The sequence below is a fragment of the Emys orbicularis genome, chromosome 14, assembly GCF_028017835.1.
Source record: "Emys orbicularis isolate rEmyOrb1 chromosome 14, rEmyOrb1.hap1, whole genome shotgun sequence".
In the NCBI taxonomy this organism is placed as follows: Eukaryota; Metazoa; Chordata; order Testudines; family Emydidae; genus Emys; species Emys orbicularis.
In genome coordinates, this window is record NC_088696.1 from 19,038,240 (window position 1) to 19,063,849 (window position 25,610).

The following is a 25,610-nucleotide window of genomic DNA, read 5'->3' on the forward strand; positions in this document are numbered from 1 at the left end:
GTCTTACTGATGTATTAGTTCAAGAAAGATCTGGATAGGATATGCAAGACTTCTTTCTGGCAGGGGAAGAGACCCAAAATCAGCTTGCTGTGGCTGTGTGGATCCAAAGAGTGAGGATAACTTAATTTCCTGGACGTTTAACATGTAATATCCGAGATCGGCTCTACTGCGGAGAGTGACAGAAGGGAAGTGATCTAGCGTGGCTACTCTCTGACCTGATCTGCTTATGGCAAATTCCCTTTTATTTGGCAACATAGGAAAATCTGATGAGGGAAAGAGCCAGCTATTTAAAGAAAACAACACAAGACTTAGACAGTACTCAGCCTTTAGATCTATCTGGACTCTTTCCTGGTTGTGAAGACCTAATCTACAAGATATGGGAAGATAAAAGACTCTCCTCTCTGGAGTTGCTTCAAAGAAGATAACTGTTTGGAATGATTTAGTGTGCTACTAGTATGAAAAGGGACACTTCTTTTTTTAAAAAAACAACCAAGAACAAGGCATTGCTAGATTTATTTTCTGTCTCACTGATTCCATGTCAAATTTTCTCAGTTGGCAGATAAAGATAGCTTTTCTAGTTATCATACTGGGTTCTTTCCTCCTTTACACATAATCACTTATAGTCCGCAGGCCAAATGAGGCCACTTGTACCTATTCACTCTCCTTGAAGGCTAGTGAAGTTGCAGACACATAAAAGAGAATCATTTGGCCTTTAGAATCAGTGATTGGTGGTGTTGCATTTGAAGGAAAGAATCTAGCTGGACTTGAAGTCTAGAACAAAACTCATGTTTTTATTTCTAAACTCTGCATATTTGGTCTAGAATCAGTGAGACAATAAACATCTAACCACATTATGCCAATCTTCAGGCACTTTTCAAGAGTAAAACTTCACTTTATATCATATATAGAGTGGTCTATAGAGGTCTTACATACATTTGCAAACTAGATACATTTGAGAGAGACACTAACTTGTGTGAAAGATCGTCCTTTACTTCAGAGATTACCGGGGGGGGGGGGAGACAGCCATGCAGGGAGCGGGGATTGGTAGACCAACATTTAGGGAGGGGGGAATGCAGGCTTTCAGGTTGCATAATAACTGAGGATAATGTAATGCAGAGGCATGCCAGAACCATCTACTGATGCATTTGTTATCTCCTCCCAGTAAATGACCTGTTGAGTTCACTATGTCTAGAGTCCCAGCAGTAATTAGGTTTTAAGGTTGAAAGGAAGGGAGAAGTTTAAAAAAAAAAAAAAAAAAATCTTGAAGCCTTGAGTTCACACCTTATTATCCAATGCAACAAAATTTTAAATAGTTTATGATAATGACCTTGCTGAGCTTGGAAATATGATTGTAGGTTTCCTTTCTTGTCTATAGAGTTCTAAAAGCTAAAAAATGAGCTTAAAATTTTTGTTTTGATATTGTATGGAATAGTTCTTAGTAATCAACACACACTTTCTGGATTTTTATTCAAACCTATAGTTTTACAGTGATTCTTCTTCAGAGGATATGGCTAATACTTTTCCCTGTTCACAAATTAGTTGAAAATCCTTATACCCATTCTCAGTTTGCATATTAGTAAGTCATGAGCTTTTGCTGACAGTCATTTGTTGGTGACAGGGCCGGCTCTAGGCACCAGCAAACCAGGCACATGCTTGGGGTGGCACAATTTCAGGGGCGGCATTCCATCCACCTTTTTTTTTTTTTTTTTTGCGCTTCAGCAGTTGCACTCCCAGAGATTTTTTTTTTTTTTTTTTTGGTTGCTTGGGGCGGCAAAAAACCTAGAGCCAGCCTAGGTTGGTGAACAAGCTGATGTGAACCTGAACGTCTGCTACAGCAAAACTATAATCCAATTGAACAATTCATAGATTCATAGATTCTAGGACTGGAAGGGACCTCGAGAGGTCATCGAGTCCAGTCCCCTGCCCGCATGGCAGGACCAAATACTGTCTAGACCATCCCTGATAGACATTTATCTAACCTACTCTTAAATATCTCCAGAGATGGAGATTCCACAACCTCTCTAGGCAATTTATTCCAGTGTTTAACCACCCTGACAGTTAGGAACTTTTTCCTAGTGTCCAACCTAGACCTCCCTTGCTGCAGTTTAAGCCCATTGCTTCTTGTTCTATCCTCAGAGGCTAAGGTGAACAAGTTTTCTCCCTCCTCCTTATGACACCCTTTTAGATACCTGAAAACTGCTATCATGTCCCCTCTGTCTTCTCTTTTCCAAATTAAACAAACCCAATTCTTTCAGCCTTCCTTCATAGGTCATGTTCTCAAGACCTTTAATCATTCTTGTTGCTCTTCTCTGGACCCTTTCCAATTTCTCCACATCTTTCTTGAAATGCGGTGCCCAGAACTGGACACAATACTCCAGCTGAGGCCTAACCAGAGCAGAGTAGAGCGGAAGAATGACTTCTCGTGCCTTGCTCACAACACACCTGTTAATACAGCATCACACTGTTGACTCATATTTAGCTTGTGGTCCACTATAACCCCTAGATCCCTTTCTGCCATACTCCTTCCTAGACAGTCTCTTCCCATTCTGTATGTGTGAAACTGATTTTTTCTTCCTAAGTGGAGCACTTTGCATTTGTCTTTGTTAAACGTCATCCTGTTTAACTCAGACCATTTCTCCAATTTGTCCAGATCATTTTGAATTATGACCCTGTCCTCCAAAGCAGTTGCAATCCCTCCCAGTTTGGTATCATCCGCAAACTTAATAAGCGTACTTTCTATGCCAATATCTAAGTCGTTGATGAAGATATTGAACAGAGCCGGTCCCAAAACAGACCCCTGCGGAACCCCACTCGTTATGCCTTTCCAGCAGGATTGGGAACCATTAATAACAACTCTCTGAGTACGGTTATCCAGCCAGTTATGCACCCACCTTATAGTAGCCCCATCTAAATTGTATTTGCCTAGTTTATCGATAAGAATATCATGCGAGACCGTATCAAATGCCTTACTAAAGTCTAGGTATACCACATCCACAGCTTCTCCCTTATCCACAAGACTCGTTATCCTATCGAAGAAAGCTATCAGATTGGTTTGACATGATTTGTTCTTTACAAATCCATGCTGGCTGTTCCCTATCACCTTACCACCTTCCAAGTGTTTGCAGATTATTTCCTTAATTACTTGCTCCATTATCTTCCCTGGCACAGAAGTTAAACTAACTGGTCTGTAGTTTCCTGGGTTGTTTTTATTTCCCTTTTTATAGATGGGCACTATATTTGCCCTTTTCCAGTCTTCTGGACTATTACATCTGATTCACTTAGTTGCTTGCTGTGTTTTAAACGGCCAGTAGCAAAATAGTACTTTGCTAATGAGTTCTTTACAATAACAAATCAGGCTAGTTACACTGCTGCCTTGGTACAGCCACATCCATTGTGAGCAGCTGTGCCCGCTGACGTTGCTTCTGAGTGGAGAAGGAAAGAAGGGCAGAACAGCACAGCGAGGATACTCTTGGGAATATGCTACAGAGAAAATTCTATCTAATTCAAAACTAGCTTTACATGGAGTTGTGTTTTAGCTAAAATCTCACATTTAGAGGATTGTTATATGGTGTCAGTTAATTTTACAAACTGAACCTTTAAAGTATATAAACTTACCTTATAATCTACAATAGTATATAACTTTCTACTTTAATTACGATGTCTGAAAATTCTTAAAATTCTATTATAAGGAGAATCATTTTAATCAGCAAAATAAAAACAAAACACTGTATATTTGAGCGGCTGTCGGGAAGAGAAAACAGAGGTATGAGCCACCATTGTTAAGCAGTACCCTAATACTGATATCAGGCTCTGAGTTTGTAGTGAAAAGGACCAAAGACTTTTTAAAACCAGCCCATCAGTCATCTAGCTACATGAGGAAATTCTAAAGCCACAAAGATTTTGAACAGTTAAATAATCTGCTATCACTTCCAAAATATGAAGTGAAAATTCTGTCTAAAGCTTCATTTTGGCCCTTTAAGCACCATGGCATATAGTGAATAGTGCCCTGGACTAGGATTTGAGAGACCTAGGTTCAGTGCCTGGCTCAGTTCTGTGCTGTGACCTTAGACAAGTCACTTAATCTCTCTGTTAATCTGTTTTCCCTCCCACATTTTAATAGTCTTTCTCCATTTAGACTGTAAGCTCTTTGGGACAGAGGACTGTCTTTTGCTATGTGTTTGTACGGTGTCTAGCACAGTGGGGTCCTGATCTCAGGGTGTCTGAGTGCGATGGTAATAGAGTAATTAATTTATTGCTAGTAGTCCCTGTTACCATTTTTTTCCCAATCGAAACTATATATCTGAGTGAAGTACTTCTGTTCCCCCTTAAATAACCAAAATACACAGTTAACATGATTGGATTGGAAAGTGTCATTATTCCAGTTGTTCAAAGAGAGAAACTGGAACTCTCTTTAAAAAGTCCGGTTCAACTTTTCAGAAATTACAAAAGTGTACCTTCAGGGTCAAGACATCATATGTCATGCTTCACCCTAAAGATATGGAAAAATAACCACTAAAAAAAATTTCCTAAAGAGTCACAGACAAATATGTATACACCCAGCAAAATTGTAAGATGACATTATGGAAAACAAATTGTATGCCTTTATGTGCTATTAAAATAAACAGTGTTGCCTAAAATTGGTGTGCTTCTGGATGTGCACTATGCCCTCATACAAATAGCTTACTTTAATGGCTCGGGAAAAATCTTTTTTTGTTTTGTTTTGTTTTTGATAGAAATTTAGCCTTGAGGCAGTGACGTTGTCTAATGCCAATGATCTTTAATGTCAGTTCTTTACATTACATTACAATTCACTTGCATCTTCATAACTTTTGGATTTTTTTAAAAGTAGGATTGGGCATTTGAGTGGTCAAAAAATAACTGGTCAGTTGACCAGTTGATTGGTCAAATATTGTCAAATAATGTAAAAAAAGTCAAATATTTTAAAGCACTAATTTATTAGTATATAACTATAGCAACAACAACAACAAAAAAGATTAAGACTTTATGGTCTCCATTTGATATAGCTTTAGATACTTATGCCTAATTACAAAAAAACAAATTTACTTAGCTGAGTTATTTTAACTAAGAAAAATGTGAAATATAATGAAATGAAATTCTAAAAAACGAAATTGTCTTTTTTAGCAATGGTAGGTTAGCATTTAAATGTGAATGTTATTCAAGATTGAACAGTTATAAAAGCAAAATGAAATTAAACAAATAAACATAGCAACTATAAAAGAAAATGTCATTTTTAAATGCACGTATGCTAGGTAGGCTGCTGGCCAACTCTTCAAGCAGCTTAATGGCTATGCATCTTTTCTCTTTGTTTGGGAAGGAGGTTTAATGATGACTGAACCCTCTTTTCGCTCCCCCATTCCATTCTGAGTTAATTTCTGTATGTTTTATCTAGTCAGTTTATATTGTAAACTCTTTGGGGCAGGGACCATGTCTTTTAACTTGTTAATTTTTGTAAATTGCTATGTACATTGATGGCCTGATACACAAATAAAAATATACATACATACAAATTTCAGTTAGTTCACCTTTTTTTTCTCAGCAAATGGTATTAGTATGTAGTAGAGTGAGTGATCATGACAGTTAAATAGGCTTGCTAGCAGATAGCACCATGAGGCAATCAAAAAGGTAGGCCAGCAACTACGTCAAGGTGTTCTTGCTGGAATATTTGACTGTGGTCAAATGATAGGTAGTCAGTTGACCAGTCAATTGAGTGGCTTGCCAAGGCTATTTTAAAATTGTTTGTAAATAGTTAAATTTTAAGAAGATTACAACAAATCCTCAACTAACTAAACCATCCTCTGCAATTGGCTTCATTAGTTACATTTTCTGTTTTGTTAATATGTAACCATGAAATAGACTTGCAGTAGATACCTTCAGGCATCTCCATACTAATTTGAAGTGACAGGTGTCATTTTATTTTTGTTGCATAGTCATGATTGATCATATATGTGCTACCTTACCATCTGTCGTGGAAAAGACATAAGCAGTGAGATTTAGAGCATTCTTCCAAAATGAAGCCAAGTATATAAGCTTGCTGTAAAAGCACAAGCATATCACAAATCTTTCTCAGTATTTTTGTACTGATTATGAAGAAGCTCATCAACTTACTGATCCTCACTCCTTCATAACATAGATACCCTTTTAAAATGTGTGTGCTGTGTTTTAGATTGCCTTCCCTGTCTGAAAAGAGAAAAATGTTTTAAAAAATGCTAAAATATGAAAGTATAGATTTTCTATTGTAGAGGACATACATGGGGAGAGGGAACTCCCCCCAAAATCATGTAAAGTCATTTCTTTATCCTTCTCCATGTCTTGCCTCAGCACTGTGATATCTGCGAATTGCTGCCAAAAACAGTGGGTAGCCAGGTGGTGAACTTAAACTATTATTTGTTATGCAAAATCATGCTTGTTTTACTGTTAGTTTATTCTTCCCTTCCACCCACTTGTTTTTCACACACCTGCTTGTGCCTTGTCATAAACCAAGATTGTAAACTCTCTGTGGAAAGGAACTTTCAAATATGTTTGAACAGCACCTAGAACAAAGAGTCTCTGGTCTTGGATTGGGGGACCCAACGTGCTACTGTAATACAGATTTGGAGAAAGCATTTGTTGAATGTGCTGACATGGAAAAGTGTGATTTTTTTTCAAGCTTCAAGCTGCTGGAAGGGGATATTTTCACAATAGCTTCTTGCATGTCTGTAGCTAGAAGCTGTACAGAGGAAGCAGAGCCTCAACAGATCTTGCGAGTGTCAGAGGTAAGGGAGGATGTACTACATAGTATGTCTCCAACAGCCACACTATTCTCAGCTGTCCAAACATGATGCCAAATTCCTCCACACAAGATTGTTCAGCCATTGAGATAAGGAGAGGCATTTGTGTCTTTCTGATGACGTAGCAAAGGATAGGAATGGTATACAAGTGGTGGAGATTTATTTATCAAGGGTAAATGTTTGTGAGGACACAGAAACCTCACTTCATCATATCTGCAATATTCAGGATTCCAAAAAAGGAGGCAGAGGCCATTTTATCTTTTGTAAATTGTGGGGAATCAAGCTGGTCGCTGTTTATTAGATATTCTAATCTAAGAATCTAATCCATTGGGTGACAGGAAATGGATCATTTGATTACCTGTTCTGTTCATTCCCTCTGGGGAACCTGGCATTGGGCACTGTCGGAAGACAGGATAATGGGCTAGATGGACCTTTGGTCTGACCCAGTATGGCTGTTCTTATTATCTTATTCCCTTTGTAGTCCCCAAGAGGAAAACTCAAGTCCCAAAATGTGAGCAAAGAAGAATAAGTGCAGAATGGCTATTTTAACTGTGCCCTACGTGACTATCCAATTTTGATAGATTGGACAGCAGGAGGCCTCTATAGTCTTATTAGAGACACAAGGTGGGTGAGGTAATATCTTTTATTGGACCAACTTCTGTTGGTGAGAGAGACAAGCTTTCGAGCTTACACAGAGCTCTTCTTTAAGCTTGTCTCTCTCACCAACAGAAGTTGGTCCAATAAAAGATATTACCTCACCCACCTTGTCTCTCTAATATCCTGGGACCAACACAGCTACAACAACTCTATATATTCTTACGTTATTCACACAGGTGGTTTTGCTGCAAGTACTGTACTCTACTTTGATCTCTAGACCTAGCTTGAGAGTATTTATCAAGGATTTGATGATGGTAATTACATTCCCCCAGTGAAGAGAGGGATTCAGCTCTTTTCCTCTTTAGAAAAATACCTTTAAAATGATGAGTTCTTACAAGGAAGTGTATACGGCCTCTGAAATGAGTCCTTAATCTAGCAGGATGGAACAGTGCAAGAATCCCCATCCCAGTGATACTATTCTTATTTTAACCATTGGAAATGCCTCTGAACAATCACTGAAGTAGAGGAGAGTTAATATCTAGATTTAGAAAACAAAACATAGACTTTATAAAGAAGACTTGGATTTATGTGCCAATACTAGTATTTTAATCTCATTGCCTAACATTGCAAATTATACCAGGAATGTGGTATGCTGTCCTTGTAAAACAAAATAGGTTGTTGATTTTGAGAGCAGTTCCCAGGGACGGGAAGATTTCAACCTCTTGTACCTCAACGTCCTTTAGAATCTCACTAGTTTGAAATTCCTAATGAGCCCTGGATTTTCTTTCCCCTGAGAATTGTTGGAGTCCTTCGTATTTTCCATACACTGAAATGTTTAGATTGCTAGTTTTCTCCTCACTGGCTCCTGCAGTTTTCATAGAAATCTTATAAATTTTGTCATCAAGTAAGTTGGTGGTTTGTTCTTAATGTCTGCTGAATACTTTTTTAATAAGGCAGACTATACTTGCAGAGGTCAGTCACAGTATCAAAACTGTTTAATGTTATACGTTGTACAAAGAGGGGAAATGATTGAACCAGAATGGAATGTCCAAAGGAGACTGGCTGCAATGGGAAACAAAATTTGCCACCGGTAAAGTTCTGTTAAAGTAGATTGTTAATGCATATAACTATTAGTGTGACTCCTATATCTTGCCGGTAAAAATCACTGTAGCTGAATACTTTTATTAAAAAAAGAATGTAACTGAAAATAAGCCAGATAACTTCTTATCCTCTAAGTCAGGATGCCTTTGTACACTCTTTGTACATTTTATGCATTATTCCTAAAATGGTGTAACAGTTTAATTCTGGTAGACTTTTTGTAAAGGAAGGTAAAATGTATATAAACATTTATACATTCATATCTTGTCACTTTCTCTTTGTGACAACTACAGTAAACCAAAAGAACAGAAACTGTGTGTGAAGTTTATCCATATTTATATTTATAACAAGTGTATATACTTATGCAACAGACAAAAATTAGCACTTTCAATGTAAAATATTTTAGATTACAACTGTAATTTTGACTACTTTTCTTTTTGAAAGTCTCAAGGATTCATTAATGCTGTTTTTTTCCATTACTTGTATTTCTGTAATACCTAGAGACCTCACCTGAGGTTTGGGCCTCATTGTGTTAGGTACTCAATAAACACATATAAGGGATGGTCCATTCCCTGGAGAGTGTACAGTCTAAATAGAAGAGAGACAAAAGGTGAGAGGGGAAAAACAGAGGCACTGAGAGGGAAAGTGACTTGCCCGAAGTCAGAAAGCGGGTAAGTGGAGGAGCTGAAGATAGAGCCCATTTCTTCTGAATCCTAGTCCAGTACACTACCCACTGGCCCATGCCTCATGAATCCAAATCAGTACTTTCTACAGTAACTTTGAAAACATTTGCTGCTCTGGTGTTCTAGTTTTGGTCTCTTGCAAGTGTTGCCCCCCCCGACCCCGGCCAGGGTTGTATGGCAAACTCCTAAATATAGAGTATTCCTGCTTGTTCTTCTACCCACATTCTCTGGCCTGTTGGAAGCTTGTACCTATCCTCCCATGCTGACAGGAAGTGCAGAGAGAGAGAATTACTAGAACAGTGTGATACTTGTTTCATTTTGCTTGTTCTAATACTAGGCATGTGTAGTTTGCTCAAGCATAATCCAGCGTTGCTGTATTGGTAAGAGGAAAGGGTAAAATGACAGAGGGGCGATTTACAAAGGAAAAAGACAGCTAGTCCAGTGGTCTGGAATTTGGAACCCATCTGAGTTAGGCTCAACTTTTCATCTCTTACTCTGTGTGCTTGCAAGGGCGAGGAAGTGATTATAGATACAGCACCCTTAATTCGTTTGTGGGGTGAGGGTGGGGAGAGAGAGAATAATTTGCCTGGGTTTCTAGACCCTCTTTTGCTTTTCCCCCCCTCCCCACTGTCCAAATGAGCAGCATTAAATTATACATTTCTTTGAAATATTTTGGAGTGAATTTTTTTGTTAGCTCTAGGGATTCCTGTCAGATGATGTAAGACATAGGGCGTCAGTTTGTACAAGTTCTTCCAGGTGTACCTTATTTCCTGATCAGTCAAGATTACTCTCCAAAGAAGCCCCCAAAAATTTGTTCACTGTTTTAATTGTCAAAACGTTTTCACATATATTTCTGATGATCTTCCAAGCAGAATGTTAAACTTGATTATGAACCTTTTAATACTGTGATGAGCTTGGTGTGTACTGATTTAACCAAAGTAGATTTTATATGTTGGTCAAACAGTGTAAGATAGTGTGACTCATCAGCTTTTCAGATTTGCATTCTTGAAATAACCATGACTTGAGAACAGAAGTGTTGTAAAGATGATGCAGATAAAATTCATAGCAATCAGACGCCTGATCTCTCTCAAAAGAAAAGCTGCAACTTAGAGATTCAGTGTGATACATAGAACCCCAGTGTTCTGTAGTGATTTTTAAGTGTTTTAAGAACATAAAGTATTAGCTTTGTTTCGTATTGATGATGGTTTGATTGTGAAGCATTATAAAAAAAAGCTCTTCATTGATCCATCCAAGCTTAGGAACTTGACTCGCTTGTTTAACTCAGTCATCAGGATTCACTGACCAAAAGTAACCCCAAACTCACTCTTGAATTTTGTTTTTTTTTCTTTCATAGTTACTTGGACGATGTTTCTTGACAGTGATGCAGGTTCACTTTCAGTTTTTGTCACAAGCTTTGCAGAAGGTCCAACCAGTGGCACACTCTTGTTTTGCTGAAGCTGTAGCTCAGGAAAGGAAGAATGCTAGTGGGGTGGGAACCTCCAATTTGAGCCCCACAACTGAGCTAGAAGATGCAGTACGATCATGGAGAGGAGCTGCAGAGGTATGGATGCCTTGTTTTTAATTAAGCTGAATATTTCATATTAGTAACTGGCAACTTTGAAATTAGTTGCCCTAATATGCAAAACTCTTCATATTTGTTTTATATTAAAGGAAAACTAAAATTGATATTTAGTCCTATTTTCGTTAAATGGCTTAAAATAGTTTTAAGTACTATTAATTATCCTGGAGCCAATTTTCCTATATATATATATATATATATATATATATATATATATATATATATATATATATATATATATATATTTTTTTTTTTTTTTTTAATTTTTCTCTATGTGAAAAACCTCACAAAAACAAAGGAAACAGTCTGTAGTGAAGCAGTGGCATTATACACAAAGTGCTGTCAGATGCACAATCTAGAGAAACAGAAAAATAATTTTCTCTGATCTTTCAATTATAGTAGCCTTTGCTCTTGTCAAAAGAGGCAGCCCAAAAGTCAGACAGAAATGATTTTGATGGTGTCTTGATAACATTTTGAATATGTATCCTGTTCTGTATTTTAAAAAGGCTACTCATGACTTTTATGTCCAATTTGTTGAAAAGCTGCCGTTCTTGCTGGTGGTTGAATTACAAAATTGTAAAAAATTTAATTATGTTACTCAAAATTGTCTCTAGATTTATACTTCCAAAACATATACATAATCTGTGGAATCCATATCTTCACTACAAGGAAAAAACACCTTTCAAGGGAACCTAGTTTAATAGACCTAAAATACTTGCTTTTCCTCTTTCTATAGCTGACATTAAATTGATAAATTGCTAGAGCAAAAACGGCTTCAGACTTTTTGAGTACATGGTTTCCTTAAAATTAAAGTAACTTGGAGTATGTGCTTTTGAAGTCTAATCTGGCAGAACAGACAGGCGTGTTAGTCATCTTGCCTGGAAATCCTCTCAGGATTTCCATTTATCAACTAACATCTGCAAGGTATAGGACAACAGACAAGCTTCCTGTGGGACTATGAATCTAAAGAACTCTTTGTAACGGGACATGCTTTCTCTCACTGACTGGAATAAAATAGAGATTTACAACTGTTTGCTAGACACAATTTTTGGGGAATATTATTGATCCATACTTTTGTTGTTAAGTTATACCATAGCTTTATCTACTATGAATTCTGTTAAATATGAGCAGGATTTCAAATGTTGTCTCAGTACTTTATATTCCTAGTTTCTTGGAAGTTGCTATATAGAAATTGATATAACTGGTTAAAGTTAAGTACTTATGTACTTGGGTTGGGGCCTTGATATTTATGATAAAAGAGCCAGTTATGACCTTGGCCCAGTTAAGCTATTTTTATGAAGGAAACACCTTATTATTTGTCAAAATATAGAGAATCATATACAGATTAACAGAATAAAGTCTATTAGGCATGCAAAATGAGAAAATAAGAGAAAAACACAAGACCAAATTCTCTTCAATTATAGAGCTAGAAAAAAGAGAAACCTCTATTTCCAGAATTGACTAAAATCACCAATCCCAATAATTGTAAGGTTTTAAGATACTATATGAAAACCCATGCTCTTAAATAATCACTAATATACAGTTTTTTTTTCTGTAATCATCAGCGGATATACCAGTTAATTGTTGTTCTTGGTCCTGGTGTGCGAATTTTGGGTAGACTACATCTGTCCCAATGTTGAACCAATACTATGATCATTTTTGATTATCCCTTATGTTAAAGGCCACATCTCGGCTGAGAGAAAGAGGCTGTGATGGGTGTTTGGCTGGAATTGAGGTTCAGCAACTCTTCTGCTCACAAAGTGTGGCAATCCCTGAGCATCAGCTGAAAGAACTGAATATGAAAATTGACTGTGCTTTGCAGGTTAGTTACCTTAATTGTTTTATTTTTTCCACATGTCCACTACAGTCAGGAGGTAGGGGATTGAAGCGGGAAAGGAGTGTGTTACACAAAAACATGTAGTTCAATCAACTGAAAGAGAGTTGTGACTTTGCAGTATTGTCTATAGAAGATTGTGGATGTGCCATGAAATATGACAGTGTAAATTCATATATATACTTTCACATCACTTGTTGATTATGGCTAACTTGTATCTTAAACCATTTTGTAATATCAGGCATATAAAATTGCTTTGGAGAGTTTGGGCCATTGTGAATATGCAATGAAGGCTGGCTTCCACTTGAATCCAAAAGCTATTGAAGCAAGTTTGCAGGTAAGAGCCAGTACTCTTTTTTTCCTCCTGAAAATGAATGGTAAAGAATGATAATTCCTTAAATTTTGTTCTTTTTATTAGCTTTTTATTTACTGTCTCCCTTTCTGCTCATTGATCTATTTTTTGTCTTCAAGGGCTGCTGTTGTGAAGCTGAAGCCCAACAAACAGGAAGGAGACAGACTCCACCTCAGCCAATTCAGTGTGAACTCCCCACTGTACCTGTTCAGATAGGATCCCATTTTCTAAAAGGAATATCCTTTAATGAGTCTGCAGCAGAAAACCTGAAGCTGAAAACGGTAATGACCCTAAATCTAACCTCTTATAAAAATTCAATATTAAATATTCAGTATTAAATTACAATTTTAAAACCAATCATGCCAAATGAGTTCAAAAGGTATTCTTAGAACTAATGGGAAAATGGATTTCTAAATTTGGGGGGAAGGCGGGAGTGTCATCCAAAAATTATTTGGATATCTTTGAGCATTTTCACTTTTTTGAGGTAAACTTAGCTCCCTGTTCCTGGAAAGGTTAAAAATGGATTGTGTTTTGAACTATTATTTACAGTGTCTCATAAGCCGTGCTCTTTTGTATTCTGATTATTATACTAATTTCCATAATTCAATTTATACAGGTGCATTTTATAACTTAGACTGTTTACAGGTAGCAAATGCTTTGGTTAAGATTGAGAAAGCTTTTATATTTAACACTACTATGTGTATTTAATTTCCTTGAATGTATCCTTCAGACAAATCAAAATTACAAGATAAGGACATCTGAGAACATTTTATTTCCTGTTTGTAACCTCAGAATATACATGCAGTAGTAGATGTTTTTCAAATGTATGTTTCTCTGTTTTGAGTAGTGTGTGTAACAAGCTTTTGTGACTTGCAGCACACAATGCTACAACTGATCAAAGAAGCTGGTTGCCATAATGGACTTACACCCCGGGATGACTCTCCTGTTACTGAAGTACTAAATCAGGTTTGCCCTTCTACTTGGCGGGGAGCCTGCAAGACGGCTGTACAGTTATTATTTGGCCAAGCTGGATTGGTAAGTCACTGTGGCTGATAGGGACAGATCAGCAGTAAACAAACTATTTTTAAAGCTATATTTGGACAAGAATCCTCTTCTCTTAAAGTAAAACTGAGATCATTTGGACTGATAGAACAAGGTGCTGAGCAATTTGTAGGACTGGGACCATTGTTCTCAGCCCATCAGTTTACAAGTTCACAAAATTAAGTACGACTTAGTAAAATATGAAAAGTATTAAAAGCTTTGTAATTACAGTTGACAATTTGACCAATAATTTAACAATCAAAACACTTACATAAAACGACACTAAAGTTTCTCTTACAGATGTTGAAACATTATTAAAACACTTTGGAAATTGGTTCAGTTTCTTACAGTGGGCTCCTCCATTTCCAGTGTTAGAGATAACTTTACTGGTAGACAAGATGGATTTTAGCAGACCATAGATTCAGAAGTCTTAATTGTAGTTGAAAACTCACACTCTAACATAAAGAATATTTTGAACATTGACTGATTTTATGAAAAGAAAAGCACTAGAAGTTTTAAAATCAAATAGGAAGCTGCAGTTTTTACAACCTGATGTAGATTAGGACACAGGAAATGCAGCTCCCTTTTTAATGCATGGTAATAATAATAATAATAATAATAAATAATAATATAATAATATTATTATTTATTATTTTATTAGGACACAGCTCCCTTTTTAATGCATGGTAAAATCAGAAGACTACCACATTTAAAAAAAAATCGTATTCTACAACAACTTTGAAAATACTGTTTTTCACTACTGACGTGGGAGCTGGATTTCCTGTTTAATTGCCAGCAGGAGATCCTCCCCTTCGAATATCAGTAATATGGCAATTCAAATGGAGACACTTGCACTATTCATCAGTAAGGTATATTTAGGAACTGTTTGGATATTGTTTTAAGATATGTATGTTTTCTTAAGTAAACATTTTATATATGGTATAACTAATCACTGCAGTCTTTTTATTTAATAAAATGCACTTCCGTTTATTCATGACAAGTGTTTCTTTTGGGCTATTGTGAATTTTCAATCTACTGGACAAGTAAAATGGGAGCAGATTTCCTTTAACAACAATGCAGCTGGAAGTGTGTGTGTGGTATGTGTTTTAAAAGTACATCATTGTGTGTAAGAGTTTCAATCACCTTCTTTTTAAGCCAGCACTTGGTAACAGAATCAAAATTTGGTCTAACTGTTGGATTATATACTGTCAATGGTCTTTTACTTTCTGTGCAACCTGAACATAGAATGATCAAGAATTAGTGGTTGATTTTAATCTCTGATATGTAGCAAAATGCATTTTTTTTTTTAATCTTGTAAGGTCAGCTATTGCAGCTGTTCAGGCAAGTGAAGTAGCTGATTTGTATGTGGCTTTGACTCACCTCCCGTCTTAGTTTATTAAAGCATTTCTTCTAGTACTGTTGAGTTGATGATTTCTACAGAAATAGTGAAGCTTCATTTGTCATGCTTTTCTATTTGAACATCACTTACTTCGGTATTATAAGCATCACATTAAATTGCTTCTACAACTTTGACCATTAGTAGCACAAATTTAAGATATTCTCCCTTGTTCATATCTTAACTCAAGAGAATATCATCATAACTGTGACATGTAAACAAGATATAAAATGAAATTTACTCTAATCATGGTGTTCTGCTTTCTCTGCTGCTAATATGGCAGCAGCTGTGCTGCTACTATCAATCCCCTGACATAGCAGTTGCTGATAGGAACCTGTGTGGCACAGGAGGGTAACTTTTTAGGGGTAGAGGAAGGTGGTGGTGGTAGTACAGTAAGATTGTTGGTCTCATTCTGATTGGGTGTTTTTGAGGAAGAAATACTTGAAAAACATTAGATTCAAGAGGGGTTAGATCAGGGCTAGAGCTGTTCACAGGAGGGGGGTTAGGTGGTTTCTTCACCTGGAGGGGAAGGTTGAGGCTCAGTAGCAGTGGGAAAACACGGCTGGTGGAGAGCAGGGCAGCCCTGCTAGCCATTGAAATGCTGCTATCATGAGAGTTCCATGCTGGCAGCAGGGAGAGTTGTTGGCATAGAACTCCTTTGATTATCGTGCAAGCCAAAATGAAATTGTCATTTTTTAGGAATAACTTGGGTAAAATCATGAATAACTCTATTCACTGCTGGCATCAATTATCTAATAGCAGAGGCCTTTCATATTCAGAGGCACTAACAAGATGCATAAATAACAGTAAACAGTGTATGATCTTTCACTCTTGTAAGCCTCATCTTCTTATACTCCTGTCTTACTCTTGGTTTGTCATTCCTTGTTGTTTTCCCCCCCTAAATTACACTGCAATCTCTTCAGAGTAGGGATTTGCCATTTTTGGCTGTAGACTGCTTTGCACATCTGTGGTGCTATGTAAAAATAATTCTGCAATATTGATTTACATTCGCGTACAATTTTATGTAATGACGACAAATTCTAATCTTTTCCTTTAGAGCATTCTCTGGGTGGGGTGAGGGAGGAAGCACCTGTAAAACAAGAACAATAGATGTCCGATGAACAGGAAGCCATTTCCTAAGTAACCACCAGGCTGGGTGTGAGAAATGTGTTCACTGTATTTTGATTTTATTTTGTTCAGAAGTCAGATAAATGAATCAGGAGTAGATATAGCACACCCTTCATTTTACTGTTTTTAGAAACTAATGTATCTGTATTGGCCGAGATTTATGAGTTAACTTGCTACCTAAGTGCCAAATAAAACATTGTAGGACAATCTCATGAAGATTTAGTTTACTCTATGCCGCACATATTTTGGCTATGCATCTTGTTAGAAAAAGATTAGAAAGTTAAATGAAGTGTGACTCATAAATTGCTTAATTATTCTGGGTTTTACTGGCTTAATATGTCAGATAACAAAAAAGGAGCAGTTACTCTAGGTCAGGGGTCAGCAACCTTTCAGAAGTGGTGTACCGAGCCTTCATTTATTCACTCTAATTTAAGGTTTTGCGCAGAGGTGAAAGTAAGCCGGTACGCCCCAGTACGGCGTACCGGAAAGAGCCAGTTTGCCGTACCGGGGTGGCCCGGCTTCCCCAGGGGGCAATTTAAGGGTCCTGGGGCTCCCAGCAGGAGCTGGAGCCCCAGGCCCTTTAAATTGCCACCAGAGCCCCACTGCTGGAGCCCTGGGGTAGGGGCTCTGGGGGCTATTTGAAAAGTCCGGGCTCCCGCTGTTTCTACCACCCAGCCCTTTAAATAGCCACCGGAGCCCCACCGCCACTACTCCGGGGCTCCGGCAGCTATTTAAAGAGCCGGGGCGGTAGAAGCAGGGGAGCCCCGGGCCCTTTAAATAGCCCCCAGAGCCCAGGGGTAGCGGGGGGCTCCAGGGGCTATTTAAAGTGCCTGGGGCTCCAGCTGCCTCTGCCGCCCCGGTCCTTTAAATAGCTGCGGGAGCCCCGCCGCTTCCCCAGGGCTCCCACGGCTATTTACAGGGCCGGGGCGGTAGAAGCAGGGGAGCCCCGGGCCCTTTAAATAGCCCCCGGAGCCCCGGGCTGCTGCTGCTACCCTGGGGAGGGGGGGGCACTTACCTTACTGGGTGGGCTGGGGCTGGCTCTGACTCCCTCAGCCACGCCCCTTCTGCCCTAGGCCCCGCCCCAGTGTACCGGTAAGTCACTGGACTTACTTTCACCCCTGGTTTTGCATGCCAGTAATACATTTTAACGTTTTTAGAAGGTCTCTTTCTATAAGTCTATAATATATAACTAAACTATTGTTGTATGTAAAGTAAATAAGGTTTTTAAAATGTTTAAGGAGCTTCATTTAAAATTAAATTAAAATGCAGAGCCCCCCGGACCGGTGGCCAGGACCCGGGCAGTGTGAGTGCCACTGAAAATCAGCTTTTGTGCCGCCTTCGGCACGTGTGCCATAGGTTTCCTACCCCTGCTCTAGGTATTCAGTATTTGTCTTAATTTGTAGATTAAGAACCTGATCTTCACATTTAAGTCAACTGAAGTTGTGACTACTCAACACTTACAAAAATCATATTCTAAATTTTCAAAACTACATTCAAATGTTCTGACGTTCACCAAGGTTTATTCTGCTACACTCGGTTGAACTTAGCCCATTGTGCTTGATAATTCAGGGGTCTTTGCATATTCACTGGTACACTCCAGCTCTGCTTTGTGCTGCTCCAGTAACGCAAAGCAACTGGAAACCCATTTTGACTGACCAGGCCTGCTGTATTGTAAAGATACTAACATTGATTTTTATTGTTAACATAAGGGTATGTCTACACTTAAACCATTACAGCGGTACAGCTGCAGCGCACCAGCTGCACTGTGTAGTGCTTCAGTGTAGACATTATCTGCACCAATGTGAGGGGTTCGTCATTGGCATAAGTAATAATCCGCCTCCTCAAGAGGCGGTAGCTACTTTGATGGAAGAATTCTTCTGTCAACCTAGCACTGTATACACCTGGAATTAGGTTGGCATAGGTCGGATTTTTTACACCCTTGAGAGACGTAGCTATGCTGATGTAAGTTCCTAGTGCAGACCAGCCCTCAAAGTGTTTCTAATGTTAATTTTTCAAAGGGAAAAATCAAAAGATTAGGAGCACAGCACTACTTTTCCTAAAGAATCTCTCCTGCATTTGTTTACACATGAGCAGTGGCTGATTTGCTTGTGGCATTGCCTGACCTCCAGTCTCTTATCAAAACATTTGTTAGTGCTGTTGAGTTGATACTTCTGTAGTAATGTTGAAGTTCCATTTTGTGAATGCTTTTTTATGTGATTTGTCATGCACTTTGGTATTAAGAATCATATTTAATTACACCCCCCCCCTTTTTTTTTTTTTAATAGCACTAGTGCATGGATTTAAGATGTTTTCTTTTTAGTTTGTCAGGAAAAAATAATCACAACTATGACTTTCTTAATTGGATGTCATATAAGGTAGGGATAAAATGAAACTAATTATAATCAAGGTAATTTTGTGCTAGCATTTCTCCTTGCTATTAGCACAGTGTTCCTGTAACAGCAACATCCTAGCTTCTAGTAATTTCTAAACCCTAGATATCATAACCTTGGCCAAATGTTGATAATTTTTTTTTATGTTTGTAAGTTGGGTCTGAGTGAAGCAAGATTTGCTCCTGAATTACACACATCTAAGTTACAGATGGCATCTGTCCCTTGAATACTAGGATTAAATCATTCATAAATCTTTCCTTTCTTATCCTATCATACTCATAGCTACAGGTGCGGCATAAATCAATAGATCTGCAGAATAAAATTCAAGTTTCATAAATATTCTGAAACCTAAACAAAGTAATAGAATGGCATTGTCATTTAAAAAAAAAAAAAAGGTGTATGGAAGCTTGTACATAGGCCAAACACTAATCATAATGGCCTCTTTTTAAAAAGACTCCGAGACCGTTTACAGGTAGGGATGAATGGACTGAGGCGAATATCCAGGGGAATGCAGTCATATGCTCAGTGATGGAACACCTAAAGGGTGGGTAATGGCAGTGCAGTTATGCTTGCTGCAGTTTTAATAGGTTTGACACCAGAGGAAGGAACATAGAATCTCAACAGACTTCAGGCCCCTCTATTTCAAATGCTTCACCTGACACATTTCTCCATCACCACTAGTTGATGCCTGCCTACCAGATAATAGCAGAACCAGTGGAGGGTGACTGCAGACACGCCACTAAAATCCCTTAAGGCTTCTCTGCACTGGAGGACTTGGCCATTTCAAGGTTAAATGGTACAAATAATCTGTTAGTCACTGACATGAGGTCTGATGGTGACTCAAATGTTGCTGGGGAATCTCAGCACAACCAAAATAAGCTATTAGAAATTACCAAAATGGCCTGTGGATGAAGACTGGACCTCAAATGAAAACATGAATCAAATGTGGAACCTATTCAAAAATATAATTATTGAGGCTTATGCGAACCCATCCTTCTCAGTCAGTTTCCCTAATAAGGGAAGGTTCAAGACAGAATGGTAATTTCCAAATCCTCCATCTTCAGAAACAATGTCTTATGAACGGGGACCCAAACTCAACAAATTGGATAGTCATCTCCCTCTTCTTACTAAGGAAGGCATTAATAATGATACACAATTCAGGATGGGCAGAGGCAGGGACTGTGTATGTAGGATCTTAGAACCCAGAAAACCGTGGAATTGCAAGTTAATCTAGAGTTGCAGACTAAAATAACATTCATCTCTTTCACCTCAGGCATCCCAATTAAGTATCAGAAGAGTTGACCAAAAAGATGCTTTTGGGGCTTTGAGGTAGTGGCTTGGGAGAATTAGTATTCCTTGCCTCCAAATGTGACAGCCATTGTGGTGCCTGTGTGAAGTGCTGTAGCTGATACTGCATGGGTGATGCCTAACTACAGGATGTAGCTGAGGATAAAATTATGTATCTGCTGTTTATTTAAATGCTTGATTTGAGAAATTATACTACTTTTGCTGTTTTGATATATTAAAATGGAAATCAGATTGCAATTATATTTTGCTGCAGTTCTGTGTGTTTTGCCAGTTTTCATTACCTTTTGAACTTCAGGTGGTAAAACAATTTAACCGTATTCTTAAAAGAACTAAATAATGTTACTTTATTTGCTTAGGTGGTTGTGGACACAGCGCAGATTGAAAATAAAGAAGCATACGCTCCTCAGATTAGTTTAGAAGGATCCAGAATTGTGGTGCAAGTCCCATCAACTTGGTAAATAAATATTGTATATCAGTAACACTAGTAGGCATGATTTTATTTTTTATATAGGAAAACTGATGATGTGATAGAATTGGGAATAACATTCAATGATAGCATCTGCCTCATCAGGCTCTTCCAATCTGGAAGTGAGGTGTGGCACTCCTGCTGTAGGATTGACTGACAGGTGCGCCTAGAATTTCTTTGCATGTTCTTCTCTGTTAGCTCCTAGTATTTGCGGTGTTTCTTCAGGAGGCAATAGAAATGGAGGCAATGCTGTCACACTAGAATACTGAAGAGGTTTTGTTAAAAGAAGAAAGGATGGTAATAGTTAAACAGATGAAAGGAAAGGCAAACAAATCCTTCCCTGTTATACTCTTCTGTGGCAGACCTTCAGTGTATGAACTAAGTCACCCCTCTTTCTCTGAGGTGGCATGTCTCTCAGGAAGTCTGGGAGGTAAGAGGACCTCCTCAAATATTTTGGTGGCAGGTGAGGGACTCTAGCACCTCACTGAACCTTTCCAGAAACTTGGTGTGGGGCCTTCAGTAGTGTAGACTATGGAGCTAAATGAATTCATTTTTCTAATTGCCAGGATTGACCAAATATTGGCATCCTTTTGAAACAACAAGCACATTTTCAGATCCCTTTTATTGCAGCGCTTCCAGTATTATGGACGACTTCAGTTTATGGTAGGTGATGAGTCTGAGCCTTTAGTGGAGACAGCCTGCAACTACTAGTATATATGGCATTTCCTCAAGTATAAATGGCCTAGTCACTTTCCGCAGAGAAGGTGAATTCTTCTTTAATTCCTCCAGATTATAAACTGGCACTCCGGATATTTTCTGTCATTGGAATGCTGTTTAAATTGCTCTATTTTTTGAAAACAACTAAAAAGAAATTGCAGACTACTTGAACCACAACTGAAAATCTTTGGAGGGGCTCCCCCTACTGACAAACATTAATAGAGCCCTGTCTATTGACAGTGTGATAGAGGTGCTATTTAAATATTTGACCAAATCCAGATGTTGGTGTATCACATTTTAGTCAATCACATAAATGCTGTTGGCTCCCTGTCAGACAAAATACTGGTGGGAGATAAGACTCTAGAAGTGGACTGCTCACTGGGTATGGGCAATGGTTGCTTCTCTCTTCTGGTTAAAGGCAATGGTTACTTCTAAAGACTCTGAATAAGTAGTTGGTTGGAATTCTTCGTGGATCAGTTAACCATTTCCTTGTGTGCCTTTTATGGTGCTTGATTCCTCCAAGTGAAAGAAAGCATTCTCTGATTCCAGGTCTGGTGCAAATACCTTGTATTTAATGAAGTTGGTAGCTGTCTTTCTCCATGTCGTGGCTCAGGTTTCTGACCACCTAGTTGTAGAATGTCCCGCTTAGTGGTAGCAAGGCAAGCCCGTTTATTTTCAGGTAACCTAGTACATCTGAATTGTAACTGTTTATTCCTTACCTCTAAGGATTGCAAGTATATTTAGGGAGGTATATCATGATGTTAAGTATTCCAGACCATAAAGAGTCTTTGCATCCTCACTTAGAGTCTAGTCCCTAGATCTCTTCAATATCCCAATTGTACTTCTAGGGTAATGCAAATTATCCTTTCTCCTCCACAAAAGGTTCATTTTAGGTACCAAAGTAACCATTCCATTATCACATCTACAGGTAATAGGAGAGGCTTTTCTGAAACTAAATCTTCTAAATTGAGTTTAATTGATCTTCCTGGGGTGCATCTGATAAAGGGCTCATCCCTGATTGGGGGTCACTAGGCAGATATAAGGCTGTTAGTTTCCTGATCTCACTTGGAGAGGTACTAAATAAAATTCTTTAACTTTTTTTCCATACAAAAATTCTGTCCCCTAATTACTGTCAAAAAGAAGCAGTGCTTTCCACTGGTGTCCCATTTCAAGTGACAACAGTTCTAATTCGGTTCTATGGCTGGAGAAATAACTAGGTTTTGGCAATTCTGTGTTTTGGTGGCTCAGTGAAATCTTTGTTAGTAAGTTAGACTTGGAGTCAGTGGGGGTAATCATTCAGCCATCAGTTCCAGGAATTCCTAGTATCAGTGGACCTTCAATTATTTAATGATAAATTAGTGTTACCAACAATATCTAGGGTTTGCCCTGAGCTACATCTGAAGTATTAGGCCCTACTTTTTGAACTAGTGAATGCTCTGTAGCTCTTCCCTAAAATGAAAGATAGACCCAGTGCATCAGTTCTTCCTACCTCTTGATCTGGGCCTCAGGGCTGCCATTTGGGGTGGGGGGCACCCCGAGCTTCATACCACATTTTGTAGCAGGAGGGAAGATGCTTTCCTTCCTGCCCCTGCTTCCCGCCATGGAGCCGCCACTGTCCGAGCTGCTTGGGACTGGGAGCCTTCCTCCTGATCTGCTGCGCAGAGCCAGGTGGGGCTGATCTCAGGGTGTCCCCCTTCCTCCGCCCATTGTATACCTGGGCGGGCAAAGCCCCCCTACCCCCTGGATCTGCCCCACTGTGCCAACTAGGGACTGAGTGCAAGGCTGGCCCCACCTTGGACACAGCCCCTCCCTGCACCCTAAGCAATATCCCTCACAGCACACAGCCCCAGCTACCCCCATGCCTGCACCCTGAGCAGTTTTCAAACCTTTTTGAGAGAGCCCCTCCCTTTGAGTTATTTTTGGTTGCGGCCCCCACCCCATTATCTTAAAAACAAACACACACACAAGAATCACAAAACAAAAACAAAGTTTTTAGGTGCCTAAGTAGCCTCTGTAATCATGGTTAAAGTTGCCCTCCTTCCCAATCGGAAATGGTGCCCTTGCTGGACCTACCTGTTGTTCAAATTAGCTGAAGGGATAATCAACTTGATATCGATCTCTTCTATTAAGATTAGTAATGGATCTGGATAGAAGTTCCGCATCTCACACTCAGAATTGAGACTAGCTGTGTGTTCAGAAACAACATAAAGAAAGTGGGAATGAATACCTAGCCTGATTTGCCTAGCAAATCCGTTCGGTCATTGCCCTGGTAGCTAGTCAGGGAAGGGCATGCATGTGATGGGTCTCTGTGCCTGGATGTAGTTTCATGGGTTTAATTGCAGAAAACTACAACTAGCTCTGATACAAAACAAGGTGTGCCTCTCAGATAATCTACAGTAATTTAGCATGAAAGATTTGGGTCCTGACTTCAGTGGCGGCTAACCAGGTTACATCTCTTAACCAGAGGTCTACAAGAACTGTATCAGGTATGAAACATCACCAGCCCCTTAAGCTGGACGCTTTTGAGGGATATCAGATGGCACAAGGCAAGCAGTACATAATGAACAATCCTGTACGCTGTGTTCTGTAATTGAGAGACATAAGACTTGCCATGCATTGTTTTCTGCTCAAGCAGTCCTAGTGTGAACGAACTCCTCTTCAGTCACCTACCAAAAAACAGGGTGGAAACTAATAAACCAAACACGGAAGTCACTTCATCTGTAAGTTTTTAACTTTCTAGAAGGTTGAGCTGAGAGCTATCTTGCCTTATATGCCAACCAAAATACCAGTCAAATACTGCAAGACTTACAGAGACCTTCACTCATATAGTCAAAATGCCTTCTTTTTCAGGTGGAACAGAGGTTATTTTTTCATCTTTCTTGATGCACAGATACAATGCCGTTGTGGTCTGTAACAGCCCTCTGTGGATAATCCCTTTCCTAATGCTGAGATATACTTAAGCATGGACCTGTTACTGATTCTGATCTAATGACTGAGTGACCTGAAAGGGTGAATGTAGTTCAGAAATGGCTAGTTAGGAAGTTCTGTACTCTTAAATTGTTCCTTTTGCAATGCCTGGAAAAAATGCTCTGGCTGTCCTCAATAAGAATACATCTCTCCACACCTGTTCCTGAGCTTGTATTTTATTTTTTCCCATTAGGAGCTGAATAGATGTCTCTTGCTGTAACTTGTGTTAGGGTTCAAGCGTCTACCCTGAGTAGTCTCCATGGCAGAACTAAAGATTTTTCATGGGGGTCATCCATTGATAGTCATTGATAATTTTATATTTTAAAGTTGTCTCTCCAGATCTCCAGTTAAACTCACCCTTCCCTGCAAAATGGCTGAGGACTTAGCTAATGAGTTTACTGTGTAAACCCCCTCAGAAGTCTATAAGTCAATTTCCTTATTCTATCTATTAATATAGTCTTTTTTTAAATTGCCATAATCTCTGCAGGAAGATGGTACTTTCAGGAGAGAGCAACTATTTTTGCACAAGGGTGTGAGTGTGTGTGTGAGTGAATTTACTTTTCACCCTATTCAGTCACCTGCTTCCATTTGGGCCAAAAAGTAGTTCTTTCCCAGTCCTGCATTAGAGAACCCTTGCCATTAAAGGTGTGAAAAGTTTTTTTTTATTTTTTTTTTTAAGTTAGAGGGGGATGTGAGTTTTGTCTTCTCAGAGTGTAGTAAAGTACTTGGGGAGCTTCTAGAATCACTTTTTCCAAGTGATTTAATCTTTCGTGCACTGGCTGAACATGGAGTGTCTGTCCTTTTTCACTCATGTCAGGCTGGCCCAACCTCTTCCTGGACTGAAATTGCAGAAGCTTCAGCAGAAGACGCTGAGGTAGCCACTTGGTCTGTTGTTTTGTGTAAACATTTCAAGTTGGGCACTCTTGCTTCTCTGGACACTATTTCCATTGTTCTCAAAGCAGTTTGTTCTTGATATTCTTGTCTTTTTATTAAGGATGTGGGATTGCTATAGAGATCCGATCAGTTCCAGAGTGGTGGACTGTAAAATTCAGAGACAGGATATTTTTACTGTTAGTAATGGTTCTGCATCTCAATTCTACCAGTGCTGAATGACCCATCTGAGACGGTTAGGTCATATGTGCCTAGTGCAGAGACTTCTGTTAGACTAGAAATTATTTCAGCATTGAACATGGCCTTACTGGTACAAGTGGCTTTATTTGGGAGCTAACAGGAAAGTCTGTAAGGGGAGATGCTGAGAATTCTGAG

At 38.8% G+C, this 25,610-nt stretch overlaps 1 protein-coding gene across 1 annotated transcript in view; it reads left to right on the top strand.

Annotated features, from left to right (window-relative positions):
- GARRE1 (granule associated Rac and RHOG effector 1) overlaps positions 1-25,610 on the top strand; it is a 101,803-nt gene that overhangs the window by 62,421 nt on the left and 13,772 nt on the right. Inside the window, exons 4-9 of the mRNA XM_065416441.1 lie at positions 10,521-10,727; positions 12,427-12,567; positions 12,821-12,916; positions 13,051-13,212; positions 13,808-13,966; positions 20,551-20,648. Coding sequence (XP_065272513.1) covers positions 10,521-10,727; positions 12,427-12,567; positions 12,821-12,916; positions 13,051-13,212; positions 13,808-13,966; positions 20,551-20,648 — 863 coding nt within the window. The remainder of the gene's footprint in view (positions 1-10,520; positions 10,728-12,426; positions 12,568-12,820; positions 12,917-13,050; positions 13,213-13,807; positions 13,967-20,550; positions 20,649-25,610) is intronic.